The following is a 26682-nucleotide window of genomic DNA, read 5'->3' as shown; positions in this document are numbered from 1 at the left end:
ATACACACAGAGAAGTGCACAGTCTATTTGCACAGCTGAATGCGTTTTCACAAGATGAGCACACCCGTTAAACCTGCACCCAAATCAAGGAGCAGAACATGCGCAGTTTCCCCTAAATCCTTCTTGAGCTCCCTCTGTCACTTCATTCTCCTATGGGTAACCACTGCCCTGATTTCTAACAGCATAGATTTTTTTGGCCTGTGTTTGTTCTTTATATAAATGAAATCATACAGCTTGTATATTTTGTGTCTGGTGATTATTCAATATTATGCCTGTGAGACTCATCCATGTTGTTACATGTAGCTGTAGACTGTTGATCCTCATTGCTTATAGTATTCCATGCTGTGAATCTAACACAATTTATGTGTTCTACTTGTTGGTGATCGTTGGAGTATATTTTAGTTTAGGACTATTTAAAATAGTGCTTCTGTGAAAATCCTAATACATATCTTTTGGTGAATATAAAAATACATCAGCTTCAATAGTTATTCCCAGTTTTCTAAAGTGGTTGTGCAAGTTTACATTCCCCCAGTAGTGTGTGTGAGTTCTGTTCTAAGTGCTTTTTTTTTTACCATATACATATTTATATGAGTCACGTACCTTTGTGTCCCCACCATAACAGCCTACCTCCACGTATCTACCTCTATCATATTATTAAAACATAGTATTACATTTACCTGTACTTAATTACTACAAGTCCATGTCTCCCTACTAGACAGTGAACACTTTGAGTCTTGCTGTTTGTATTTGTAGCTCCAGACACAGGTCTGGATCATATAAGGTTATTTCATAATTGTTTGATCAATGAACATATTAATGAATAGATAGATAAATATATAGGATTTTCCTATTCTTAGTGTATAAATTATATACTTGGAAATTTTCCTAAAGCTTTCAGACATTGTAGGAGAGTTTTCAATCTCTTACCTCTAACCTCCACTAACCCAAAAATTCCTAGAGATCTTTGAGATCCAGAATCCAAGTGTCTGGCTCCGCTACTCGGCCAGTGTGGAGAAAAGAAATAGAGCATAGGGAAATTCTGCTTTGGCTGAAGAGTTGTGTTATACATCATTATTTCAGCCTGCATTTACCCCAGATTTCACAGACCAGTATGTATACTCCACATTTACAAAAAAGTAAAAGCCTCAGAAAGACCTTCTTAAAAAAACCCTGTAAATAAGGGGCATACTTATCAGGCCAATGTACACAATATGGATAGTCTTATGTATTTAGATTTTTTTCTGGATAAACAAAATATTTACAAATGGCCCTGAAAATACAAATGGCCCAGTGGGTTGTCAATTAGTGAGGGAAATAGAATAATTAGGAGGGAGATATTGGGGGTTTTTTGTACAGAATGAGAGAAATTCAACACTCAAGATTTCAATAAATAGGAATGTTGTGTTGTCTTTTCAACCTCTGAATCATGAAAAAACTTTCAAATAGAAAAGAATCTTAAACAATTAGAAAATCTATAGAGATAAACTTGTTGTTATACATGTTTTGTTGTTGTACTTGTGTTTTGAAACACATTTCCCCTCAAATACAAAATAACATCTGCTAAAGAAAAAGAAAGGAAGGAAGGGAATAGGAAAGGAAGAATGGAAGGTTGCAGGCCTTTGTAACATCGAAATGCATGGTGATGATGGAGTTCTAAGGAATGAGGATGCATAGGGATTTGCAGTTGCACTGATAGTAACTTCTAGTATAATCTTGGAATAAGGCTCTCTGAATCTCAGTTATTTCATTTACATAATGAAAGTAATACATATCTCACAGGTTGATTTGAGAATTAAATATGGCATATGCAATCTACTTTATAAAGTGCTTGTCACAATGCCTGACTCATAACACTCAATGAATTTTTACCTTGTATTACGGCCAAACTTGTCATGACATCATTACTATCAACTATACCCGGGCCTGTGGTAGATCCCATTAGACTCCTCTCCTGGGGTGAGGAACTGCAACGTGAGAAATATTGGACACTTTATCAGTAAAATTTTCTGCAGTTAAACTTGCCTTATTTAAATTATAAATGGCATAAATATCTGTTAGGAATGAATGAGCATTTAAGCATGGGTTCCAACCATCTCTGTGGGGTTTGGGAAGTTGCTGCCCTGGGTACAGAGCCCTTGAGCCTTCTCAAGTGGATGCAGCCAATGGTCTCTCCTCTGAGACAGCTGCTTAATAGCGACAGAGCAAGGTTCAGCCCTTTGCTGAGACATCGCCTTGTGTCAGCAGTGAGCTAGAGAAACATTCCCACCTAGAGGCTCCTCCTCAAGGATGTCTGGATCTTTGGAAAGTTCTAGCTATCACCTCAAAGGTTATCACCATTCCCACTTGCTCTGCTACTTCCAGCAAACAATCTGGACTCCACCCCCTTGCATCAAATCAACAGTTAAGCATGTTTGATTTTTATCATTACATTTATCACTATCTGATATGTTCTCACTTATGTCTTTGGTGGGAGAGGGGTTAATTGTTTATCTGCCCTTCATTTATCACTATCTTATGTTGTTTCTGCATTTTTATTTGCTTATTGTCCATCTGCACTTCTTACACGCACTCTCCAGGAGAATGTATATTCCTTGACAGAGGAATTATGTATGTCTTATTCACTGCTGTATAACCTAGCCCACTCTCCCAATGTGGGAGCAGAAGAGATTCTGCCTGGAGACACTAGGTATGCAGTAAGCATCTTGATTCCTTGCAACGATGTATCCCCAAGTAAACAAAGGAACCCTTTATTTACCCACCCTTAGAATTTCATATCAGGGAGCGATGAGCTGGCTTTCCCATGGCAAGAATGTATTTGTTGTTCCTTGTCCCTTCTATTCCCTCTCTTCCAAACAATCAGCCTGGCTTTTAAGCATTACACTTCCCCCATATAGCCCTTCCATAACAGGCTACAACTCCCTTTGCAAAAGTAATTGTGAATACTTGCTTCTTTCGTACATCTGGAACACACCAAAAAGCACTGATTGTCAGTGTATGAGGCTACCTGAAAATCTGCCATATCTCCAGCTACTACGTTTTTTCAGGCTATTTAGAATATTTAGTGCAATGCAGTCTTCATTATCCACTCTCTTTATACAAGCAAGTTGCCATCCTTGCCTGACTACACTAATGTGCATTTAGAATCATATATCCATTCAGGATTCATTCCTCCCTAGGAGAGAAGATGTGAGCTGTACTCTGCCAGATTCTTGTCTGTAAAGGGTGACCTTGAAAGGTCCTGCAGACAGTGGCCTCTTCAGTCCTAGGTGCTTTGCCTCAGCTGTGCCTGCTCATAAAGTAAACTCTCAGGCCATGGATCCTGGTAGTTATCAAGCATTGTTGCACAGGGAACAGACAATGCTTCACTACTGCCAAAACCTGCTCTTAAACAAGGTAAAGAATGTCAGAAGCTGGAACTATAAATGATGTGGCATATTCTGAGGGCAGAAACCAATTTCTATGGAACACCTGCCTTATTTAAGGCTACCATATGACACATGGTTTCACAAGTGTTCAGAAAACTTCATTTACTTTACAAAACTCAATTAATTCTTGAGTTCCGTTCCTGGATAAAACAAAACTGCAGCTATAGTGAAGGCATGAGTAGCAGTCTTTACTGTGACAAGAAATAGAACCAAGAAAAGATCTGCAAAAGATGAACTTGAAATGGACATCCAGACACTGGTTTCTGGAAGCAGTGGCAGTGTTGCCTCTCTCCCTGGCCTGATCCCAGATGGCAATGCCTATCAGAGCCTCCTTTCCTCTGACATGCCCTCCCACGTGTTGGGTCTTGTACAGAATTAGAGGTCATGTTCCCAGGGTGGCATGGACCATTTTCAAGCAGGCAATGAAAAGACATCATAATGGGGGAAATGGGAAGATATTTGACCCGTAAAGCTGCTTTATCCCACCAACCCATACCCACCCCAGGGTGCACCAACGGCCCACGGTCCACCAGCAGCACCCTCCTCCGATCGGATTAACGGTGGCACCCAGTCACCTACCAAGCACGTTTCCAGTTTAAGCAGTCTCCGGCTCTCAACCACCACCCACTTCTCGCCTCCACCTTCCCATTCCTCTCTACAGACATAATTAACTAGTTTATTACTTACTAATCCTTCTGTTAGGGAAGATTTCGGCCTCACTGTAAGGCCTTATTCTGAAATCTGTAAGGATTTGTAACACTAACAGGGAAAAAAATTCGAGCCCAGCTAGCAAAACTTTCCTAAAGGATAGAAATACTCAAGATCTAAAAATTATCTTAAGGGGATGGAGTCAACACCCTCAATCCCCTTTTCTCCTTACTCCCAGCTCCCTGTTATGAAGGATCGGTAACCTTAGGAATAAACGATAAATTCTGTGACATTTAGGTTTCTTCCTGGGAGCTCCTCGGGCATGCAGGAGTAACTCGTGTGTGTGGTGGGGGGTGGGGTCGGTGGGGGTGTCGCGAGAGGTGAAAGGGTCGCACGTCGCTACAGACCCCGACTCTGTGCCTTTGGCCACCTGGTCCCAGGTTGCTGCGTCCCGGGGACGGCGCGCGCAGGGAAGCGCGGCGCTCAGCGGTGGTGTGACACGGAGGGGCGTGACTGCGAGCCCCCCGAGCGCACCCTTCCCCACCCCCGCGCCCCGCTCCGCTCGAGCAGCGTGACTGGCCGCCGCCGTCGCCGCCCGCAGGCCGGGTTCGGGAGGCTCAGAGCGCGGCGCGCCGAGCGGGACAAGCAGGCGGGCGGGCTGCTGCCGGGCGGGCTGCTGCCTGGCGTCCGCCGCGCTGTCCTCCTTCCTCCGCCCCCTCCGCCCCTCCGCTGGCGGCCGCGCCGCCTAGAGCCCGGGAAGCCGCGGCTCCGAGCCCGCAGCTCGGGCGTGGGGACCAGCACCGCGGCGGGGGCGACGGGAGCGCTGAGACCACAGTCGCCGCGGAGAGGCGGAGGGGGCGCCCGGCCTGGGTAGGCAGAGCCGAGCGCGTATTTGCGCGTGAGAGCGAGGGCTGCGCGGTGCTCGGTGCGGACACCGCCAGCCCCAGCCCAGATCGCCGCAGCCCGGGAGCCTCCCGCCTGCGCCCCAGGGCGCGCGCGGAACAGCCATGAACACCAACGAAGCCAAGGAGTATCTGGCCCGGAGGGAAATCCCGCAGCTTTTCGAGGTAGGGGGCTAGGTCTGGCAGAGAGGACGGGAGGATCGGGGGAGGGCATCCCCGGGGTTCCGGGTGAGAGGCCGCTCCCCGTCCCACCTTGCAGACGCGGGGCACGGAAGTGAAGGCGCTTGCGGAAGCTTGCTCGCCCGCTTGCCCAGGGGTAGCTGCCTGTCTGGCGGGTTGCGGGGTCCTTGTTGGATGGCTGGACTCAGAAGCCTCCATCTCGAAAATCAAGTTTCAGTCTTCGAACCGGGTTCTGGAAGCAGGCTGCCCCCAGCGCATCCCTCCCATGTGGACCCCCAGGATGGGCTGCTGGCAGCGGCCGGCCGCGCTCTCCAGGGGCGAGGATCAGGCCAGGTGGGTACGCTGGCGCCCAGCAGCCAGCAAGGACTCGGAACTGGGAATTGAGAGCCTTAGTCCCTTCGCGCGCCGAGGGTTGGGACCCCCGCGTTGACGGGGAAGTGAGCACGAAAGCAGCCCTCCACAGGGACAGCTTGGAGGAGAGGGATGAAGATGCAAAAAACAAATCCAAACCCATCAAGTGCAGCGCTACCTCCCGGGTGGCTGTCACCCAGCGCTGCTCTGCGCTTTCGGTGAATGAACTCCTAAGCACGTTTTCCCGTCACCTTGGAAGGGATGGTTCTCCTTCCTCACCTCCCCAGCCCATAGCTTTCGCCTGCCCTCACCAACCCATCTGGAGAAGGCGAATCGGAGACGGAGTGGCGAGGCGGGCGTGACTCCTGTTGCTCCGTCTTCCGACCGCATCACAGCATCACCTGCACCAGAGACCCGGGGAATGGGGAACGCTTTGGGAACGTGGGAGAGGAGGCTTGATGGATGAACTAGAACCTTGGTTAGTTCTAAACCATAGGCTACGTCGCGGATCGTCTTGTTTCCTTTCCTTCTCTCCGTATTTGAATTTTAGAACATTCTTGAACCCTATGTGTTTTTACTTAGGTTAAGGAAAAAAAAAAAAAAAAAAAATGGAAGCGAGCCAAGCTTCACAGAGCGAGCTCTGAAACCTGTTCCTCCATTTCTGAAAGATGATAGACTGTAGACTGAGGTACTAAACTAAAAGTTATGCGTTGCTCTTTCTCCTATTTGGGGGGGTTTGTTCTGCTAAAAGGAATTTTATAACACTACTTGGGAAAATAATTTTGTCTCTGTTTTCCCAAATTATCTTTAAATGGGACGCCATAATTACAGATCTCCATTTTCCTCTCACCCCCATAAGCCATCGGTTTCAGGTCCATCTGAAGACAAAATCTCCAGGTAAATCGCCCACTGAGCACAAGCCTAGTATGTGAAACCCCAATCTAGCAAGTGCGTTACTAGTATTTGAAAATAATCAAGAGGTGTTGCATAAGGACAGGTCTTGGGGGTATGCAGGATTCTTGTTAAGAGTTTTTCTTTTCTTTTTTTAATTTTCAAAAACTAAATATGGAGATGAAGAGCTGAAGCGTTTTGTCATAAATACTACTACTGAGATCAATGTCATCCCTAAAAGAGTAATTAGAAACATCTGCAGCAGGGCCACCTGATTGCAAAGTGTTTCTTAATAGTACATCTTTTTTCTATATAAATGTGAGTACTGTTTTTCCCCCTTGGTAACCACAGAGAATTTTGATAGTTTGTGTATGAAAATCTACACTGTGTATGCAAATAAGTGATGGCAGGCATTTTTGTTCAGGTGCTATGCTTTTCCTTGGCTTTTCTGCATATGAATGGGATGTTTTAAAATAGTTCACACCCAGAAAAGGAAGTCAACTTGCTTAGGTGAAATACAGATATACAGTGTACTTAAATGCAATCCAAGGCAATGGGAAGCTGGCAGGAGACTGCTGGTGACCTCCAAAAGCTCCATCCTTCCAGTAAGAAGAATCTGTGCTGTGCACAGCACAAGAGAGAAGTAAAACTTGGCAGTTCTCCATGTGATGAGTGTAGACAGCAAAAGCAAATGCTTTAAGTTTGAGGGAGATTTTCTCCCTCAAAACCACAATGTAGGTATACAAAGTTTCTAGGCATACAAAGTTTAGCAATTAGATATCTATCAAGCCCAAAACACTGGGCACAGTTGTGGATACTAGACACTATTGTAGACCAAGTGATTGATTATTGAATCTACATATTGTCAAGCAACTAGCTGTATCTAACTGACCTTTTCAGATTTCTTTCTGACTTGAAACATCATATGGGCTAAATGGGATATCTCTGGTAGGTTCAAGTTTGAAATGTGTTTACATTTTTAGATTAAATGTTAAAACAAAAACCACTTTCCCCTGATGAGTTCTTAACTCTAGTTAACCTTATGGTGTATATATTGATCTTGTATCGCTGTATCTTAGGGCAAAGATTTGGCAATTAATTTGAATACTGGCGCAAGTCAAATTAGATTGTTCAAGTTCTCAAAGGGTTGGCTCAAGTAGACCGAGTAAAAAATGTTTGCTGGTTGTTTTGGATCCCTGATGGTGGCTGACTATTAGAAGAATGGATTTAAATTATCTATGAAGGAGTGGACCTCATTCCTCTTTCTAAAATCAGTACCCTTTGTGGAGTCAGATATGTTTAGGGAGGCTGGAACCATATTTTCCAGTAAAAAAAAAAATCTTCATTGAGTACGTTCACTCATTTTAGGCAATAATAGGGATAAAAAAACTAAAAACCTAATCTTGAGTGACTCGAATTGCAGTCGGATTATGTATGGGGCACAGAAAATCTGGCACTTTTTAAATCCCATATCGTATTTTTGCAAGATGTAGAGAGAGGAATATATGGGTTTTGGAATCAAAACCATTGAGTTGGAATCCTAGGCCTACGAGTTTCTAGCTGAGTAACCTAGATCAACTCACTAACATCTTTGAGCCAGGATTTCCTGGTCTATAAATGGTGATAATAATGCCACATAGGACTGAAAGTGCATTGGGTAAGCTAAAGCATGCAAAGATACAGAGTAAGCCCTGCCACAGAGTTAGCTACATTGAGGTAGGAGGATCCGAGGAGTTAAACGCAATGTGTGTGTATCTGTGTGTGTGTGTAGCACAGACCTTGACATACAAACTGGGTGTGGATGCCCAGGTTAGTTTTTTCTGCTCCCTCTGCAGTTGAACTCCTCTGATTGAACATTCTAACCTACGTTATTTAGGATTTCAGAGAACAAATGTACCTGGTAGGAACTGCCTGCCATTTAGAGCAACTTGCACAAGAATAATTTGAAAATAAAATACTGTATTTAGGAAATATGTCAGCTTTTCAAAGTGTGTATGTTTTGTGCATTAATAATGGTGATAATAATCCTCTATGCTTTTTCCATGAAATATTCCAAAGGAAAATATTTTGCACATCAGTTCAGTTCCCAGGAATCAGCATTTCCAAATTTATAGCATTTTTAGAAATTAGTACTTATGAAATATCAGACACCAGGTTTTCCTCTGTAATTTCAATGGATATTGTAGTGATTTATTATATATCAAATGTTTTTCTTTAAACTCAGTCTTTATGTTTTGAGTGAATTTTTTTTTCTAAGTAGAGAACAGTTCAGTATGTACCTACCATGTGCGAGGGAAAGTGTCAGAGGCTGGATATTGCGAAACAAATAAGACCCACACTGTATTGTTGAAGAGTTTATAGGTTAGAAGAGGAGACCAACACATAAACTGGTGGTTTTAGTATGAATGACAGGTAAGATAGTTTTTTCTGGGTATCATGAACACCAAGGAAGGGTGTTGGGTCCACAAGCCAACCTGAGGGCTCAGGGGAGACTTCCTGATGATGATGATTAAAACCACCAACATTTATTATTTAATGTTCTTACATATTAAGTGCCTATGTTCCAGGCACTTAATATGTACTTTACAAATATTTACATACATTATATGTATGTAAAATACATTATATTTACATTTTTTAATCCTTAAAAAACCCTCTGAAACTGAGGCTTGGAGCCTTTAAGGATGGGTATGAATGAGATAAATCATGACTGGGGCATTTTTACACACTGCACTTTATCTCATACTGATAGGGTTCTTCCATTTTAAACAATATAGTTGGCCTTAATTGTTTAAAAGACAGAGAATGCTGAGCTGAAAACTAATTGGTCAAGAATTTAAGGGGGTATTTTAATTATTCAATCAGAGCATAATTTCAACTCTAATTGTTTATTTATTTTTTTAATGCAAAGAATCAAAACAACCCAGAATTTAAAGACGGGATATACACTATTTTGACAAAAACATATTTTCTGTGGGCATATTGTGTTGTATTTCAGAGCCTTTTGAATGGACTGATGTGTTCTAAGCCTGAAGACCCAGTAGAGTACTTGGAAAGTTGTTTACAGAAAGTAAAGGAACTAGGCGGCTGTGACAAGGTGAAGTGGGATTCATTTGTAAGCCAGGAGAAGAAGACCTTACCTCCGCTCAATGGAGGGCAGTCACGGAGATCCTTTCTAAGAAATGGTAATGTATTCATAGAATAATAGACAGTTTATACTTAGAGCAATTTTCTTTAAAACCTATCATACAAACTGTAGGCAATGATTTAATTTAGTAGGCTTCCCAGCTCCTAAAAGGATATTTGGTCCTGGAATGTGACTATTCTGTCTCTGTAACTAATTCTAATCACCTCCATGATAAGACAAACAAAATTACATACTGTAATGTACAAAAGTACACTGTCCAGCACTTCACTAAAAGCTCAATGAAATTTTTTACTGACTTCATTAATTTTTTTTATTCTTCTTAATTAATTAATTAATTAATTTTTGGCTACGTTGGGTCTTTGTTGCGGTGTGCGGGCTTCTCATTGCGGGGGCTTCTCTTGTTGTGGAACACGGGCTCTAGGCGCGGGGGCTTCAGTAGTTGTGGCATGAGGACTCAGTAGTTGTGGCTCACGGTCTCTAGAGCGCAGGCTCAGTAGCTGTGGCGCATGGGCTTAGTTGCTCTGTGGCATGTGGGATCTTCCCGGACCAGGGCTCGAACCCTTGTCCCCTGCATTGGCAGGCGGATTCTTAACCACTGCACCACCAGGGAAGTCCTGACTTCATTATTTTGTAAAATGAATTACATTAGCAAACTGAATTTTTCTTAAAATTGCAAATTAGACTTTTCCAAATAAATGAGTAGATGACAGACAAAATTGATAGTTATTATATAACTATAACATTTTTTTATTAGCTCAGAAGAGATATAACTTACTACTGTGTTTCCAAATTCAGAGTTCATATTAATGCATCTGCATAAATGCATGTAAAACTTATACTAGTTAACTGAAGAAGGATTTATTTAGCAGCTACTGAATGCAATGCATGAGATTAGGCATTTGGGTGCTACAGAAGAAATGGGATGCATAAACTTGTTTAACAATTTTAGGGATAGTTTGGAAATAAGAACTGGAATTCACTAGAGGAGATTCATGGTATTCCAGCTTTCTGAAATATGTGCTTATCAAAATTAGTTCAATATCAGCCAAGCAGCCTTTTGGGCTCCAGATAAAATTGAGAAGTACAATAGTATGTGCAAAATGGAATCAGTTCCAATCAGAGGAAACCAATTAATTCTTTCCCAGTGGCCCAAATCATTCTATTTTCAAAATTTAAGCCATTCTCAAAAATTGTACCACGAAAAGTTTCAGTTATACAGACAGAATTTGAAGCGGAGACAATTCTATTTGCAATAAATACAAGGGGGAAATAAATCTTAGTTTGTTTTACCTTACTTAGTCATGACCCACTTAGATTTTATTTGAACATGATGTGGGGAAAAGTCAGAGTGTGTTAATTTTTAAGAAACACAAGCAGGGAGAAAAAGCAGAAATGACGTTGTCTCAGAAACATCTCCAGAGAGGAGAAGACTCCTTCCCTGTCAATGCAGGGTCACCACTAGCTGATTTAGGCTTGGGTGCTCAAGAGAGAACCTTTAACCAATTACCACTGCAGCACACCACTTGGTAAATTACTGCTTAAGTGAACAAAATGATATTTTTGTGAGCTTGAAGGGTTCATACACCTTCCCCAAAGGGCTAACTTCCTTCCCAGGGTGTCATCATATGTTAAAATCTGGCTCAATGTTAAATACATGCCCTAGGCCCTTGTTAAATCAAGTGACATAAATATGGGGAATTTCTTTTTAAACCTTAAAGCACTAACAAACCTTAGGTATTACTGGATTTAGTCTAAGATATTTTTATGTTCTTAAATTTAAGTCTAAGAGGATGTGACATTCACTTAGTCGAAAAGCTCGTTATATAAAGTGACCGTTTTGTAACAAAATGAAATTTGAATGCTTCTATTTTATACTGTTACTTGACTTGATTATATGTAGAAGCCAGGCAGGCCAAATATGTAATAGAGAATGGTGGAGACTGTGGTCAAACTAGAGAACAGAACTAGCGGGAACAGTCATTGTCTAAAGGCAGTCAAGCACAAATTTTGGAAGAATGTCGAGCTGAACAAAGCACATCTATGAGGCTACATTGGGCCCACAGATGACCAGTTTGGAGCTCTTGATCTAGCAGGATAAGCTAAAATAGGAATGGAAAATGTAGATTTAACTTTCATTAGAACTGAAATCACTTGTTAATTTTAGAATCTCCATATCTGCTAGTACTTTACCAGAATTCCAACTCAGAGATCCTTTAATTAATCATCAAATAAAACCTTTCACATACTATGGTGACAAGAATGTTGTATCACACTGTCTAATATCTGGAACGTAGGCTAAAAGACAGAAAATGGTTTCTAAACTGCTTAACCCTATAGTAATAAAATATTATTTTATGAAATGCTTTGCACATTTGTGCTTTGTAGGTTTTTAACTATGATTTACAGAATAGCTTATTAAAATCGACAAAATTGCTAACTTCCCTGTAACTTTAAGCACTATTATTATGTCTAGAAACAAAAAGTGATTCATGCATTTTTTTGCTGAAATATTGACATAGCCATGCTAATATATAATTATCATGAAAAATTATTCTGTGAAATAGAACATTTTAATAATTTTAAGCAAATTACTTTCCTAAGTAAAAATATGGTAAAAGCAAGGATAAATTATTAGCTGACAGTTCTTTAAAGCATTGTACCGTAAATATGAGGTGAGCATCCATTTTTTTCTGCCGTTTGTATACAATTGAACAAATAATTACTCACAAATAAGAGTTTTAGTCCCATAGCTCCAACTGTCTGTAGAGCTTTTCTTCTGGAATATCTCATTGCCATCTTTACTCAACTTGTCCAAAACCAAACATATCATATTTGCTTCACAACCAGCCCTCCTTTTCTTATTTACATGAAGTCAGTCTATGAGTCAGTTCAGCAATAAAATAACCACTTATTGAGTACTACTATATGTCAGACACTCTTTTAAGACCGAGAATGTAGCCACCAAAAAAGAACAAACCTGGCACCTGCCCTCATGAACAAACATGGCACCTGCCCTTATAGTCTAGTGATGAAGTCAGGTGTTAAAAATATAATTAGAAGCACAATGGATGCTACAGAAAATACCATATGCTATAGAACTAACCATATTAACAGGCAGATGGATCCAACTTAAGCCAGGGTTCAGGGTAGGCTTCCTGGAAGAAGTGATATGCTAATACTAAGAGACAGAAAGGTGAGTAGGTGTCAACTAGAGAAGGATGGAGGAGATTGAGAGTATACTAGGGAACAGAGAACAGAGATTCCTGACATAGAGGAAGAAGCCAAGATAAAGACAGGAAGGAGAGAAGCCCAGTATTTCTGGAGCATAAAAGAGAGGGCAGAAAGATACTGGATGAAATGCAATATGTTCCTTATTCTTTTAGACTTGACACCTGGCAATTGTTTTTGAACTGTCATCTTCTGTCATCTCTCATATCTGAATCCGAATCATGTCCTTCATATCCAGCCATTCATTTCCATTTCCCCTGCTTGCCCTCTAGTCTAAGGCTTCACCTCTCACGTGTGAATTACTTTAACAGCCTCCTAGCTGCTACTCTTTCTGCTCCTAGTTTCTCCCTACTCAAATCCATTCTAACCACCACCAGATTAATTTTCCTAAAAAATATATTTCATATTTCTTCATGTCATTTCTCTACCCCCAGAAACCTCCACTGGCTTTCAACCAGATTAAAGCTAAACCCTTTACCCTGGTGATCAAGGCCCTCCACATTGTGGCCACACTCTACCTACCCATCTTCTGGCTTTTCTCCATGGGCCATCTATTTCAGCAAGACTGTTCTCTTTGTTATTGGTTCAGCAAGTATTTATTGGACACTAACTTTGTACCAAGTTCTAGCTCCCAGGGATACAAAGTTCCAGATAGGAAAGGTCCCTGCTGTTATGGAACTTATTCTAATGGGAGAGGACAAACAATGAATGAATTAGAGGCCTCTCAGATGGTGAAGTGGTAGGTGCTGTGCAGAGCATTATTATAAGGGGTGATGTCCTTGAAATTAACTGGCTGGCTACCCTAGATTATAAGGTCAGTAAAGTCCTCTTATAAGAGGTGACATTTAAGCTGAGGTGTGAATGACAAGAAGCAGTCAGCCATGGGATCAACAAGGAAAGAACATTTCAAGCAATGGACTGTGGTGTAGAAGCAAGCAACTCATAGGGTCTACAGTAGTCCAGATAAATTATGGCGGCCTGGGGAAGAGTTGTGGTAGTGGAGATGGAGAAAAACGTGTGCATTTGGGATATGCTTTGGAGAGAAGTCTATGGGAATAGATATGAAGAGTGGGGGAAGAAGGTAATCAAGGATAATGCTTAGAGTTTTGCCCTGCGTTGGGTGAAGCAGTTCAATTTCAAGGCAGAACTGGATAATGTTGTTAGTGCCTTTCCTGACGTAGCCCTTCCCAGAATTTTCTAAAGAATACCCACTGTTGGGACTTCCCTGGTGACGCAGTGGATAAGAATCCGCCTGCCAATGCAGGGAACACCGGTTCAATCCCTGGTCCAGGAAGATCCCACATGCTGCGGAGCAGCTACACCTGTGCCTGCTACCGAGCCTGCACTCTACAGTCCACATGCCACAACTACTGAGCCCATGTGCCACAACTACTAAGCCCGGGCACCTAGAGCCCGTGCTCCACAACAAGAGAAGCCACCGCAGTGAGAAGCCTGCACACTGCAATGAAGAGTAACCCCCGCTCACCACAACTAGAGAAAGCCTGCGCACAGCAACGAAGACCCAACACAGCCAAAAATATATAAAATTAAAAAAAAAAAAAAAGAATATCCACTGTCATCTGTAGACTACTTCACTCTTTTCATGGAATTAAAGTGAGTTCCATGAGTCAGTAGTCAATGACCTCATTTATTGTATCAACAGAGAATGGAAAGTTCTACCTGATCAACATCTCCAGAGGAAATGTGAGCATTATGCAATGCTAAAATCCAGTAATCCGCTTAGCCAGATTTCTCATGGCAGACCAGGTGACCTCCGTCTCCTTTGTGCAGGTGCTTTTTGGGTAGTCAGGGCTTCTCTTTGCCTCCTTGAATACCAGCGCATGGATGAGGAAGGAAAGATCCATGAATCAAACAGGAATAGCTGGTAGAGAGCATCTGCCTCACTTGGGCTTGCCAGCTCTGTCCTCTGATCTATTTGAACATGTCATTTGTATTTCCAATTCTGAGTCTTTGTGTTTCATTTCTACCAACTGAGAAATACTTTCCACTTTTCATCACCTGTTCTAGTCTTTCGAAGTTCAAGTCCTGCCTCTTTTGCAGTCTTTTTCTACCACTCCTGCCCAAATGGATCTACCCATCGATTGAACTCCTATGGTGTTTACCATAAGAGATATTCATTTTAGCACTTATCCTGCCTGGTGTGCATACTGCTGTCAGATATAAGCATGTAAGCTCTAGTTTGTAAGCTCTGTGGGGACAGGACTACATCTTATTTTATTCTTCTACTGAACCATCCTCAACACACTAACATGTCTGACAATAAATAGCAAAGATTTATTGCTGTTGTAGATGTAAATTTAAATCTTCATAGTTACATTTTTAAATCAAGGAGGTTAAAGATAATAAATATTGGGAATGTAAAGTTAAATGATGTTGAAAGATGTTCCAAATATAGAAATTGTTTGCTACTCTTTACCTGTCTTGTGACAGTACCTTAAGTTTTTGTGCATTATGCCACCAAGCCATTCCACTGGACTACAGTAGAGTACCTGGATCATAGTGACTGCATATCTATATTTATGGATAAATGAAACGTTGTGCATAAGCATTGCCTCCATCGGCCGCTGCATATGGTTATGAACGTTGTGAAGGTGTGCGCTACAAAACTCTAGGAGCACCATTTTCGGTGACCAGGATGTATACCAACTACCAAGCAAGACTAGGCAGTACTTAAGAAGGTTCCTCGAGGGCAGAGGTTGGCAACCTATGACCCATGGCCAAGTCTGGCTCACTGCCTGTTTTTTATAAACAAAGTTTAATTGGAACACAAGCACATCCATTTGTTTGTTTATTGATTGATTGATTTAATTCTTGGCCATGTTGGGTCTTTGTTGCTGCGTGCCGGCTTTCTCTAGCTGGGTGAGCGGGGGCTACCCTTCGTTGCGGTGCGCGGGCTTCTCATTGTGGTGGCTTCTCTTGCTGTGGAGCACGGGCTCTAGGCGCGTGGACTTCAGTAGTTGTGGCACGTGGGCTCGGTAGTTGTAGCTCGCGGGCTCTAGAGCACAGGCTCAGTAGTTGTGGCGCACGGGCCTAGTTGCTCTGCGGCATGTGAGATCTTCCCAGACCAGGGCTCGAACCCGTGTTCCCCGCATTGGCAGGCGGATCCTTAACCACTGAGCCACCAGGGAAGTCCCCATTTGTTTATTTATTGTCTACAACTGTTTTCCTGGCTAAGTGGAGTATGAGACTCTCTATTCCTCAAAGCCCAAAATGTTGATTATCTGGCCCTTTAAGGAAAAGTTTGCTGACGACTTAAGGGGACGGGAGTCTTCTTCCAGTTGAAAAAAATCAGACTCATGTAATTTTTAAATTTCTTCAACTAATTGGTTAAGTGCAAAAAAATGTTTTATTGTGCTTTTTTTTCCGTTTCAAAGTTATCTTACTCTTTTGCAGTAATGCCTGAAAATTCAAACTTTCCGTATCGACGGTATGATCGGCTCCCTCCAATCCATCAATTCTCCATAGAAAGTGATACAGACCTCTCTGAGACTGCGGAGTTAATTGAGGAGTATGAGGTCTTTGATCCTACTAGACCTCGACCAAAAATCATTCTTGTCATAGGTATGAGGACAGAAAGCAAAATTCTCGTACTGTTGCTCACTTTGTTTATATATTTACATTTCAAAAATTATGTCAACTATACATCATATTTGCAGATAGTTGGATAATGACAAACAATGGAAACAAAAGCTTAAGAGACAGTAGATGGAAATATTTTTAGCATAATTTTCAATAAAACATAAATTGTTATAATTATATAATCTAATGCTTATTGCACTTTTATAGAATCTCATTACAATGTTGTAGAAATTCTCTGTAATAAATCAAGATTTACCATCTTGTGTTTTTTATTTGCTTAATTTTTAACGTAGATAGCTGAATCCATTAGAAGTTTTCTAAACATGTTGTGTTTTTTCCCTTTAATTCAACAAATTGAATTTTTATTCACTATTAACTTCAGAGCAAAAAATAAATAACAATAATAATATGTTGGTAAATATTCATATAAATGAATCTTCCTTATGACAGACTGGCACCAATGATAAAATCTAAGTTTAATGTTATTAGACAAGCAAATCTAATAGAATAGTGTTTTACACAGCACGTAACATCTGAGTATTAATGAAAATAACAAGAATAATAGTTAATTTTTTAAATTGCCACTATGAATCTTACGTTGAATATGAAAATATCAGTCTGATGCCATTTCACAAGGATTAGATATTGAAAATGTCTTAAGTAATTTTGCAGAATGCATTTTTGACCACTTTTGCAAATTCTAACTTCCTCAAAAGCTATAAAATTTTGAAGAGACCTGTCAACATGAAACATTTGTAGTCATTGTCTCACTTTCCAATTCGACTCAGCTTTCATAAAGATGACCAAAAGCAAAAATCTAGCATAAGATGTTAAAGCTATTCTAGCCAGTAACTGTTAACCGAGGGCCAAATGTATACAGCCCCCAAGCAAAGAAGTACTGCTCCCAGAAGAGGTAACGATGATGGCAACTGGGGAAAAAACATGCAAATAAACACACCAAACTAGAACAAGAATTTAAGTTCACCAGTCTAGAAGGAAGGATGTTTGTACATCTATAAGTGTAATGAAATTGCAAATATGTTTATCCCTGAATTGTTATATTATAGAAAAATAATTGTAAGATGAGAGTACAGAAATCAGCTTTCTAAAAGTCAAAATATTCTCATGGTTTATGGCAGCCACTATTATGCCATAAATCTCTATCTATTCTTGAAGATGGAATTTTTGTGTGTGTGCTTAAAAATTTGGGGTTCTTACCTAGAAGACAAAGAAATGCTTCATTATAAAATAGAGCTACAGGTGGAGAACAGTTGGAAATTATTTCACCATTTTATAATGAGATATTCTTTCAATTTTGTTTTTCTTGTTGTTAGTACAATATTGGTGATTATTATCAGGATAAACAAATGAAGGCTTGATTGTCCATGAAAAAGGTGTAATACAAGTTGTTCTTGTATAAAACAGCACATATATGTGAATTTTTTGTGTATTGTGAATTTTATATGAAAATGATTAAACTATCTCAGTAAACTAAGATCTGTAGAGAAGATATAAATGCTTAAATCTCCTACACTTCACAGTTCTTTTTTACTCAGTAAAATCAACTTGCTTCCCAAGGGTGTGATTTTGGTTTTAGACTTACACTGTGTGTTGTAACATTTTATGTATTACAAGGATGTTACAGAACCAATGAGTGTAAATAACTTTTAGAGGACTGAGATAAGAGAAGAACAGAAAAAGTGAATCTGAGGTTATCTGAGAAAATTGGGACAATTTTATGACTTTTGAGGAATTATAAAATAATTGTACCTGAACCTTACAAATTTTTATTAGTTCCAACCTGAAAAAGAGTGGGGGAGGTACAGATATCCACATCCAAATAAGCAAAATTTCCCTTCTGGCGATACAGATTTTTTTTTTTAAAGCTAACCTTCTTGGCACAGATATTAATGACTCTCTCTTATGTCAGCATAATCATAAAATCTAAGAGTTAGATGGATCCTAATATTTATAAGTAGTAGAATTAAATAAATATAGCAAAATTAAACTTACTCTGGTTTCAGGGAGAAGAAAGTAAGATTAATTTGTTAGGAAGCTCCGGTAATCAAACTCATCCAGTAAATTAATGCTCTTCTCTGTCAATTGTGCTAATCGTATTTTTTTGTTGTCTGCTAATGCCTCCATTAATTGACAAAAAAATTTTTTCCCTTGAAGGTGCCATAACTTTCTTAGCATGTTTGAATTTTTTTTAATTCAATGTGTTCTCTTATTTTGATGATTTTTCAGATCAGGTGTGAAAATATAGTTTATGAAAGATAACTTTCATTCTTCAGGGATCAAATTAGTTTGAATTTGTTGACGGCATTGATCATGTAATTATTTGTCTTCAAGCCAGTCCATGGTTTGCCCATGGCTTAATAGGTCAAAAGCAGCTATTTGGAACCAAAATTTTTCATTTGTGAAGTAATGAATTTAATACAGTAGTAGTTTATAATGGTAAGTCTAATAGGATTGGATTTAGAGTTTCTTCGAAAGACAATGTCAAAAATGTAAACAAATTTCTATCATAAGTTTAATAAGACAATGAAAAGGCGAAAACCAGTTTTATTAGGATCATTATTTGGGATTGAGGTTAAGGAAAGGGTCTCAGTATACTAGTAGATCTTAGAATTCTGCACATTAAAATTTTTAAAGAGGAAATAAGCCCTAGCCAACCAAGTTCACTCACTCAGAACTCTTCTTACAAAATCCAGAACAAAGCGAAGCAAACACCATTCTTTTTTGCTTATGTTATTTGCAACAAGAATTTTTAAAAATGTACTAAATAATGGTATGTAAAATGATCGCTACCCTCCAAAAAACTTGATAAATTGAATTAGTAGGGAGAACATCAACTCACTTTTCTATTGAATTTTTATTTTTAATATTGCTTAACCAATTATAATTATGTTTCAGTGAATATCACCAAAAACAGCTCATTATTTATTATCATTGACTTTTTAAAATATTTTTTCTACAGTCAATAATTTATGATTAAGTATTTTAAAATATTTTATTTTTATAATTGCCAACAAATAACAAATCAGACTGGGATGATTGTTATGTGCTTTATTTAGAAATTTGCTCAGACTTTAGATTCCAATTAGTCTAGGTTGTCTAGAAATATAAATTGACTAAAATAATGTAATATGATTTGGAAATAAAATCTGATACATACATTTTATAATTTTTTAGTGCTTATGCTTTTAAAAAATAAATGGCAGTTACCGATTATTGGTATTGATTTGTTGCAAAATATTGATTATTTCATGCTAATGTATCACAAAATCAAAACTATCATGAGTTCTATGAAATTGTTCTACCTTAAAGATCTCTTCCATTCACTCTGCGTATTTATTGCATAAAACTTCTTTTGAATTTTAAAGGATATAAGGCAAGGAGATGCATGAACAGACAATTCAAAGAAAGATTTAAATAAGCCATGTCAATATTGGTGTGCCTTTGGTTAAAACTAATTTTTACATTTCACGAAACTGCACATTAACTCTTTGTTCGGATGTAACACATTTCTGCCATTGCAGTCATTGTTTTTTGTATCTCATAGATTTTTCTTTGATTACAGAGGATAAAAGTATTAGAGTTTACACAGAAAAATGGAAGCGGTTTCTTTCAACTGCATTATTCAATTTTTAAAACTAGTAGTTTACTAAAATCAGTAAGGGAAAAAATGTCTCTTTTATCTAATACAATCAATCACGACAATTCTACCCTTTCCTTGGCTAAATCTACACCTTCTCTGCATTCAGAGGTAGCACTGAGAATGCCACAGGTAGAATGGTTTCTGCCCTGGTACTGGTCTAGACTCTGCATCTCAAGATGAAGATAATAGTTGTATAAAAGGGTGTTTCTTATTGTATCAGAAGGTCCCAATTTTGTCTGTTTTAAATGATAGGTGGTCCAGGAAGTGGAAAGGGTACTCAGAGTTTGAAAATTGCTGAACGTTATGGATTTCAATACATTTCTGTGGGAGAATTATTAAGGAAGAAGATCCACAGTACCAGCAGCAATAGGAAATGGAGTCTTATTGCCAAAATAATTACCACTGGAGAATTGGCCCCTCAGGTACTGTTGTATAATTTGCTTCTATTCTGCAAAGATTTTTATACCACTTGTGAGTGTAAGTTTAACTGTGGTTTTTCATCTTTTTTCTTAAAAAAAGGAAACAACAATTACAGAGATAAAACAAAAATTGATGCAAATGCCTGAGGAAGTGGGCATTGTTATTGATGGATTTCCAAGGGATGTTGCCCAGGCTCTGTCTTTTGAGGACCAAGTAAGAATGTCTCCTTATATTTTAAATGACCTATTTTTTTTTTTTTTGCTTAAATCTTTGAGATTAAAAAAATATATATATATATTTCTTAGAAGACTTGCTCTTATTTGGAATGAATTCTAATCTGAAAATGAACAAGTACATTAATTTGGGTTGGCAGAAGGTCATTTTGTTGGCACACATGCTTAAAAACTGAAGACAGTCTCTGCCAAGAAGAAAAGATAAAAACCAATAATAGAATTCATTGTTTTTTATCAAAAATGCAAATCTCTCTAACCTTTACTTCAGAATACTTTCCCTAAGATTGTATTTTTAATCTTTAATCACTTAAAACAAGCCTTATTCAGTACTGCCCGGGGATGTAAAATATCACCCTACACTCACAATCTTACCAGTTAAGGAAGCCCTCTTCACTGGGGTATGAAACACTAAACCACCTATCTATAACAAGGTAGGGTTCAGTTTGCCAAAGTTTACTCAAATTTGAGTAGACTATGCCTGCTCAATACCCAACAATCTATTTTAAAGAGGAATAAATCAATTAAAATATTTTGTATATCTATTTAATCTTTGAAAAGCTAGTGTGTCTAATTTTTCATTGAAAAATGTTAATTACAAATAATAACAAATTTTAAGTCCTGGTGTAAAAAGTGAACGTCCATTAATACCCTTCTTCCATTCCACTGCCCATCCTCTCCTGAGAAATAGAAATAGTGTTAAGCTTATTATATATCCTTCCAGGCCTTTTTCTACATACTACACTTTTACACACCCAGGCATGGACGTGTGTGCATGCTCATATACAAATGCAGTTTTAATTTTCATAGCTCTTTCCAAACTGTCCTCCAAAAAGAATTTTCCAAGTTATAGACCCATCGATGTTGAATAACAGTATATTTCTCCAGACCCTTTCCAACCAGATATAATTCATATTTAAAATTTTTGCCAACCTGGTAAGTAAGAAACAGTAATTCACTTTTTATATTTATATTTCTTGAGTTATTACTGAGGTTAAGTATATTTTCAGATACTTATTCACCATTTGTATTTCTTCCCTGTGTGAATGCCTGCTTTCCTTTGCCTGTTTTTCTACGAACTTGTTTTTCTTTTTCTTATTTAGAGAAGCCTTTAACATATGACCGATATTATATCAAGGAGGACTAAGTCAAATAAGTTGTCAGTTTATGTCTCATATAAAAGAAGTGTGGAGTTAGGCAGTTCAAGGCCAAAGATAGCTTCATGAAAGCTGTGTTTGAATATTCACATTAACTGCTTTGGGGATGCTTATTGTGCGGGAATATCTTTCTCCCCTCCTCAGACCTCTCCCTCCCACAGCAAGTCCAGAACCTCTTCTCACTCAGCTTAAGGGCTTACTTCTAATTGCTCTGGCCTTGAAGAGAGAAAAACTAGAAAAATCAATGTTTTGTTTTTGCTATTGCTGCCAAATGATATTGCTGTGGAAAATGGGTACTATGTCAGCCATTCCATGTGATTCGTGGCTACAGTGGAAGCATGAGAGCCAAGCAGGCAGGAATTCACACCCAAACCTAGTCCACACTTCATTTCAAATGAAATGCACTTGGCGAGTACAAGCAGAAAAGCTGAGTGATTCTTTCTGTCTATTGCTTTTCAAACATGCTATGTCTCTTGCTTCTCCCCTGGATAATAACTCAGGCAGATCCTAGAGTTTTCCTGGTCACAGATAGTTTCATTTTTAGGTATTAAAAAGCCCAGTCCACAATTATATCTCAGTAAAGCTGGAAAAAAATTTAATAAAAAAAAGCCCAGTCCAATATAAATCAAAACTTCAGTTTCTCATTCAGTTTAACATATGTCTGCTATCCTCAGCTTGGGCCTGGTTCAGGCTCAGAAACCTAAAGTGATGTCTCAGAATCCTGAAATTCTTCCTCACGTTGCTTGCAGTGGGGCAAGTAGTGAGGAAGGGGCAGAAAATGCAGGACTCTCCAGCAGCTCTCTCTGCATATACCTGATCAATCTCCACCTTCTCTTCTATAGCCTGGTCATGAGTGATGGGCCTTCACCACAATGGGTGAAGGGTCACGGTATCGGTTTGGGGACACCTGCTAGCAGGTTCCATAAGATGGTCTGGTATCTCTCTGTAGAATGTACAGTCACTTGCATTTACTGTTCTGAGCCACACTTCTGAGGCTAGAAAAGTCCAATGTAACATTTTCTTAGGTTGCCACTGTAGCAGCCTGGAGGTTCTTGCCCTCCAGGCAGTCCAGTGGTGTCTGAAGTTGGTGCTGCCTTTGATGAGCTGCAGGAGTTTGGAGAGGGCGGAGGCAAAGCTGCAGGGTTTCTGTAAAGCAAAGTGTTAGGGTCAGCCCCTATTACTCCACACCCTAGGTAGGCTTAAGCTCCCGTGATGTCATTTTCTTGGGTACCATTTCTGACACCAAATGTGTGAGGAGTTTCCACGCCAATTCTCCAATCCTCTGACACCAACTAGATGTCCAAGAATTGAATTCAACTCTGACACTAAATATCTGGAGTTAGCACAGACCCTGCAGGTTAAGGCTCAGTCCTACATGACTGCCCCCCGCTTCAGACCTCATTCAAAAGTCCTAAGGGCACCTGTATTCTCTCCAACCAGCTGTAAATTTGGAGCTTTCCATGACATCCCCTTCAGATTTGATAATTCACTAGACCAACTCACAGAAATCAGGAAAATGCTTTATTTACATTTACCAGTTTATTATAAAGAATACAACTCAGGAACAGCCAAACAGAAGAGATGTGTAGGGCAAGGTATGGGGTTGACGATGGGGACCTTGCATGCCGTCTCTGGGTGCACCTCCCTCCCAGCACGTCAGTGTGTTCACAAACACAAAAGTTCCCCAAACTTCATTGCTGAAGAGTTTTTATAAACCAGTCTGCAAATCCCCTTCCCCTCCGTGGAGGCGGGGGAGTGGGGCTGAAAGTTCTCACCTCCTAGTCTCATGCTTGATCTTTCCAGCAAACCAACTCCATCCTGAGGCTCTCCAGTGGCCCTGCCCTGAGTCACCTCATTAGCTTAGACTCAAGTGTGGTCAGAAGGTGTTAATTACGAACAGCAAAAGACATTCCTATCACTCAGGAAATTCCAAGTGTTTCAGAAGCTCTGTGCCAGGAATCAGGGACAAACACTAAATATATATATTTTATTATACTACGCTCCTCAAAGTTTTTCTTTAACCAGCTTTGTTTTTACTGAACATGTGGGCGTGTATAAACACACAGGCAGAAATTTTTCCCCAAGACTTCCTCACAGGTCCAGAGCATCAGAAGAGATGGATTTCTGACATCAGCCATATACACTAGTGATGGTAAGACCACTGTAACAAAAAGACCTAACACTTAAGTGGACAAAGAAGTGTATTTTTTTTTTCTCATAGGGAAAAATGTCAACGTGAACAGTCCAGATTGACTGGGCAGCTTTTCTCCTTGAGATCATTTAGGTTTTTTCCAAGCTGTTGTTCTGCCGCCTCCGAGGCCATGTCATCATCTGTCTGATCGAAGCAGGGTTGCCATCACATATGGGTTCCAACTGGCACATAAGGGGAAGAGAACATGAAGGCCTGAAGTCCCAGATCTGGAAGTGGCATCCATCACTTCTGCTCACATGACGCTGTTGAGAATTTAGATGTGTTGTAATTGCAAGGCAGGCGGGGAAATTTAGTCCAGTTCTATTAATGTGGAAGGATGGGAGAACCGACTAGCAGCTTCTACCCAAGTTTGCCCCTCTGACCATCCAAATGTCTCCATGCTCCCTTCTTCCCACACAGAATGTACTCACTCGCTCCCCAAAGAAAACAGCCCAGAACCCCATCATCTAGTTCAAAAGTCGAGAATCTTTACTTGATATTCAGTTGTCTCCCTTCGGTCCAGGTTTGACTCCTCATCACAGACACCTATAAACATCAAGTTATCTATCCTCCCTGACAACAATAAACAATGGAGGAGTAATACCAGAAGAAGGGAAATAAAGACTCCTATTCAGAAAAGGGAATTTGGGCAATGTAAATGGTAGTCCCTGAACCACAGCAAATAAATCCTGTGAGGCAGGGATTGCCAAGGGTCTCTGCCCTGAAAGTGGAGTGATTTCCTGGCTTAGCCCATTGGCAACTCGATGTTCTCTCTCAAGGAGTAGCTCTTTGCCTGTTCTCTTCTGAGTCCCCTGGCCCTCTGAGAAGTTCCCCTTATTGTCTATTATTCTGCATGGTCACAGGTCACATCAAAGTGATGTGTTGGAGACTACGCCTTCCTTAGGGGAGATATTTTAAGTGTGAAAAATACACAAGCTTTTTCTGGCTAGGCTTATAGTTGCTTTGCATTTTCTCAAAAATTTGGTAGGCTTCTGCTCTTTTTGCTTGCAGGTAGTTCCATGTACCTGTAACTACATTCAAAGTTCTTTTCTGGACATATCAATAGATATTAAGCTGCTTTGTTTGTTTTCTCATCTTGATGGCAGTTACTTTGAGGCCATATAAAACAACAGGCTTGGGTAGGAAGGCAACATTCTTAATCTGGGTTTTGCCTTAGGGCTGGGTCCCTACTTTTGGAAGGAGTTGGGTAGTTATTGGGAGTCCTTTGAACAACACTAGCCATATATTCTGCTGTCTAGAGGTATAGAAGCAGTTGGCTTTTTTAATCTTATGAGGTCTTAAATTACCAGATACTTTCTTTTTTCTTTATCTGCTTGCAAATTGGTCAGTTCTTTCTTGGGCTTATCTATTTCTTGTTATATGTTGCCAAACACAACAGAGAACATCGACACATACTAACATTCTAGCTCTTTCTAGCCATTTCTTCTCTAACTGTGGGCTCCATAAGACCATGGTCTGCCTTCCAAGTTATCATAATAGTTATACCAATCATTTTGCAATGGTATAACAAGGGTCACCAACTTCCAATCTAAAATATCCGTACCTTTATTGCCCAAGAAAACCAATACCATATAATTTAGTTTTTGATGTAGTAGTGTCCTACTCATATGACTATTGTCTGTATTATTTAGAGTGAAGCCAAGATGCTATAATAAAAAGACAGTGGTACAGTGGAGTAACACAGAAACTTATTTCTCTTGTATGTGACAGCCTCTCCGTGAATGAGGGCCCTCATTCATTCATAGCTTCAGTCCTCACATTCATTCACACATGCAGGTTCTTTCCAAGTTATTGTTCTTCCAACCCCTAGGGCAATGGTTCTCAGTTTTTTTAGGTCATAAGACCCTTTAACACTTTTAAAAATTATTAAAGAATTCAAAAAGCTTTCATGTACATGGACTATATCTGTTGATATTTAGCATATGAGAAATTAAAACTGAAATCTTTAAATATTAAGTTATTAAAAATTACAATAAATCCATACAGGTTAACAAAGATAATACATTTTTATGAAAAGCAACCATGTTTTCCAAAACTAAAAAAATAATAATAATAATGATATGAGAAACATTGCTTTACATTTTTACAAATCCCTTTAAGTTCTAGCTTAATATGAGAGAGCTGGATTCTTATGTCTGCTTTTGCAGTCCAGCTGCTATGATATCACACTTCATGTAGCCCCTGGAAAACTCCTGTACATCTGTGGGAGAAGGAGAGTGAAAAGGCACACAATTTCTCAGTGTTAGTATGAAAATAGTTTTGATCTGTTTCCTCCCTGAAAGGGTCTCAGCAATCCCCAGGGGTCTCGAGAGCACACTTTGATAACCACTGCCCTGGGACATGGTTGACATCTGCGTGGTGAAAGCTAGGTCGCTGCCATGGTTACTTCCAGGTGGTTGGAAGAAGGAGAAGAGTGGAGAAGGTACATGCTCAACTGCTTATGTCCCAGACCCCAAGGCAGCACACGTCACTTCTCACAGTCCATTGATGAGGACTTAAGAAACATGGCTACATCCTAACTCGCAGGAAGGTTGGGACACAGAGTCACGTGATCACGCATGGGCCTGGCTACAGAGCTGTTATTATGGAAGAGGGGAAAACGGATTTTGAGAGACAACCAGCACTTTGC

The 26682-nt window shown here is 39.8% G+C and overlaps 1 protein-coding gene across 2 annotated transcripts in view; it reads left to right on the top strand.

Moving 5' to 3' along the window:
- The first annotated feature begins 4716 nt into the window (after positions 1-4716).
- The window catches only part of AK5 (adenylate kinase 5), a 248648-nt gene continuing 226682 nt past the window's right edge, over positions 4717-26682 (top strand). The window contains exons 1-5 of one of the 2 annotated variants that reach the window (XM_061186427.1): positions 4717-5140; positions 9396-9582; positions 16188-16355; positions 20287-20456; positions 20554-20667. In XM_061186427.1, the coding sequence (XP_061042410.1) occupies positions 5081-5140; positions 9396-9582; positions 16188-16355; positions 20287-20456; positions 20554-20667 (699 nt within the window). In that variant the 5' untranslated portion in view covers positions 4717-5080. Of the gene's footprint in view, positions 5141-5475; positions 5489-9395; positions 9583-16187; positions 16356-20286; positions 20457-20553; positions 20668-26682 lie in introns of those variants that run through there. The other variant, XM_061186428.1, reaches the window with a different exon arrangement.

This window comes from Eubalaena glacialis, chromosome 3 (assembly GCF_028564815.1).
Source record: "Eubalaena glacialis isolate mEubGla1 chromosome 3, mEubGla1.1.hap2.+ XY, whole genome shotgun sequence".
NCBI lineage: Eukaryota > Metazoa > Chordata > Mammalia > Artiodactyla > Balaenidae > Eubalaena > Eubalaena glacialis.
This window is presented reverse-complemented; position numbering and strand designations above follow the sequence as displayed.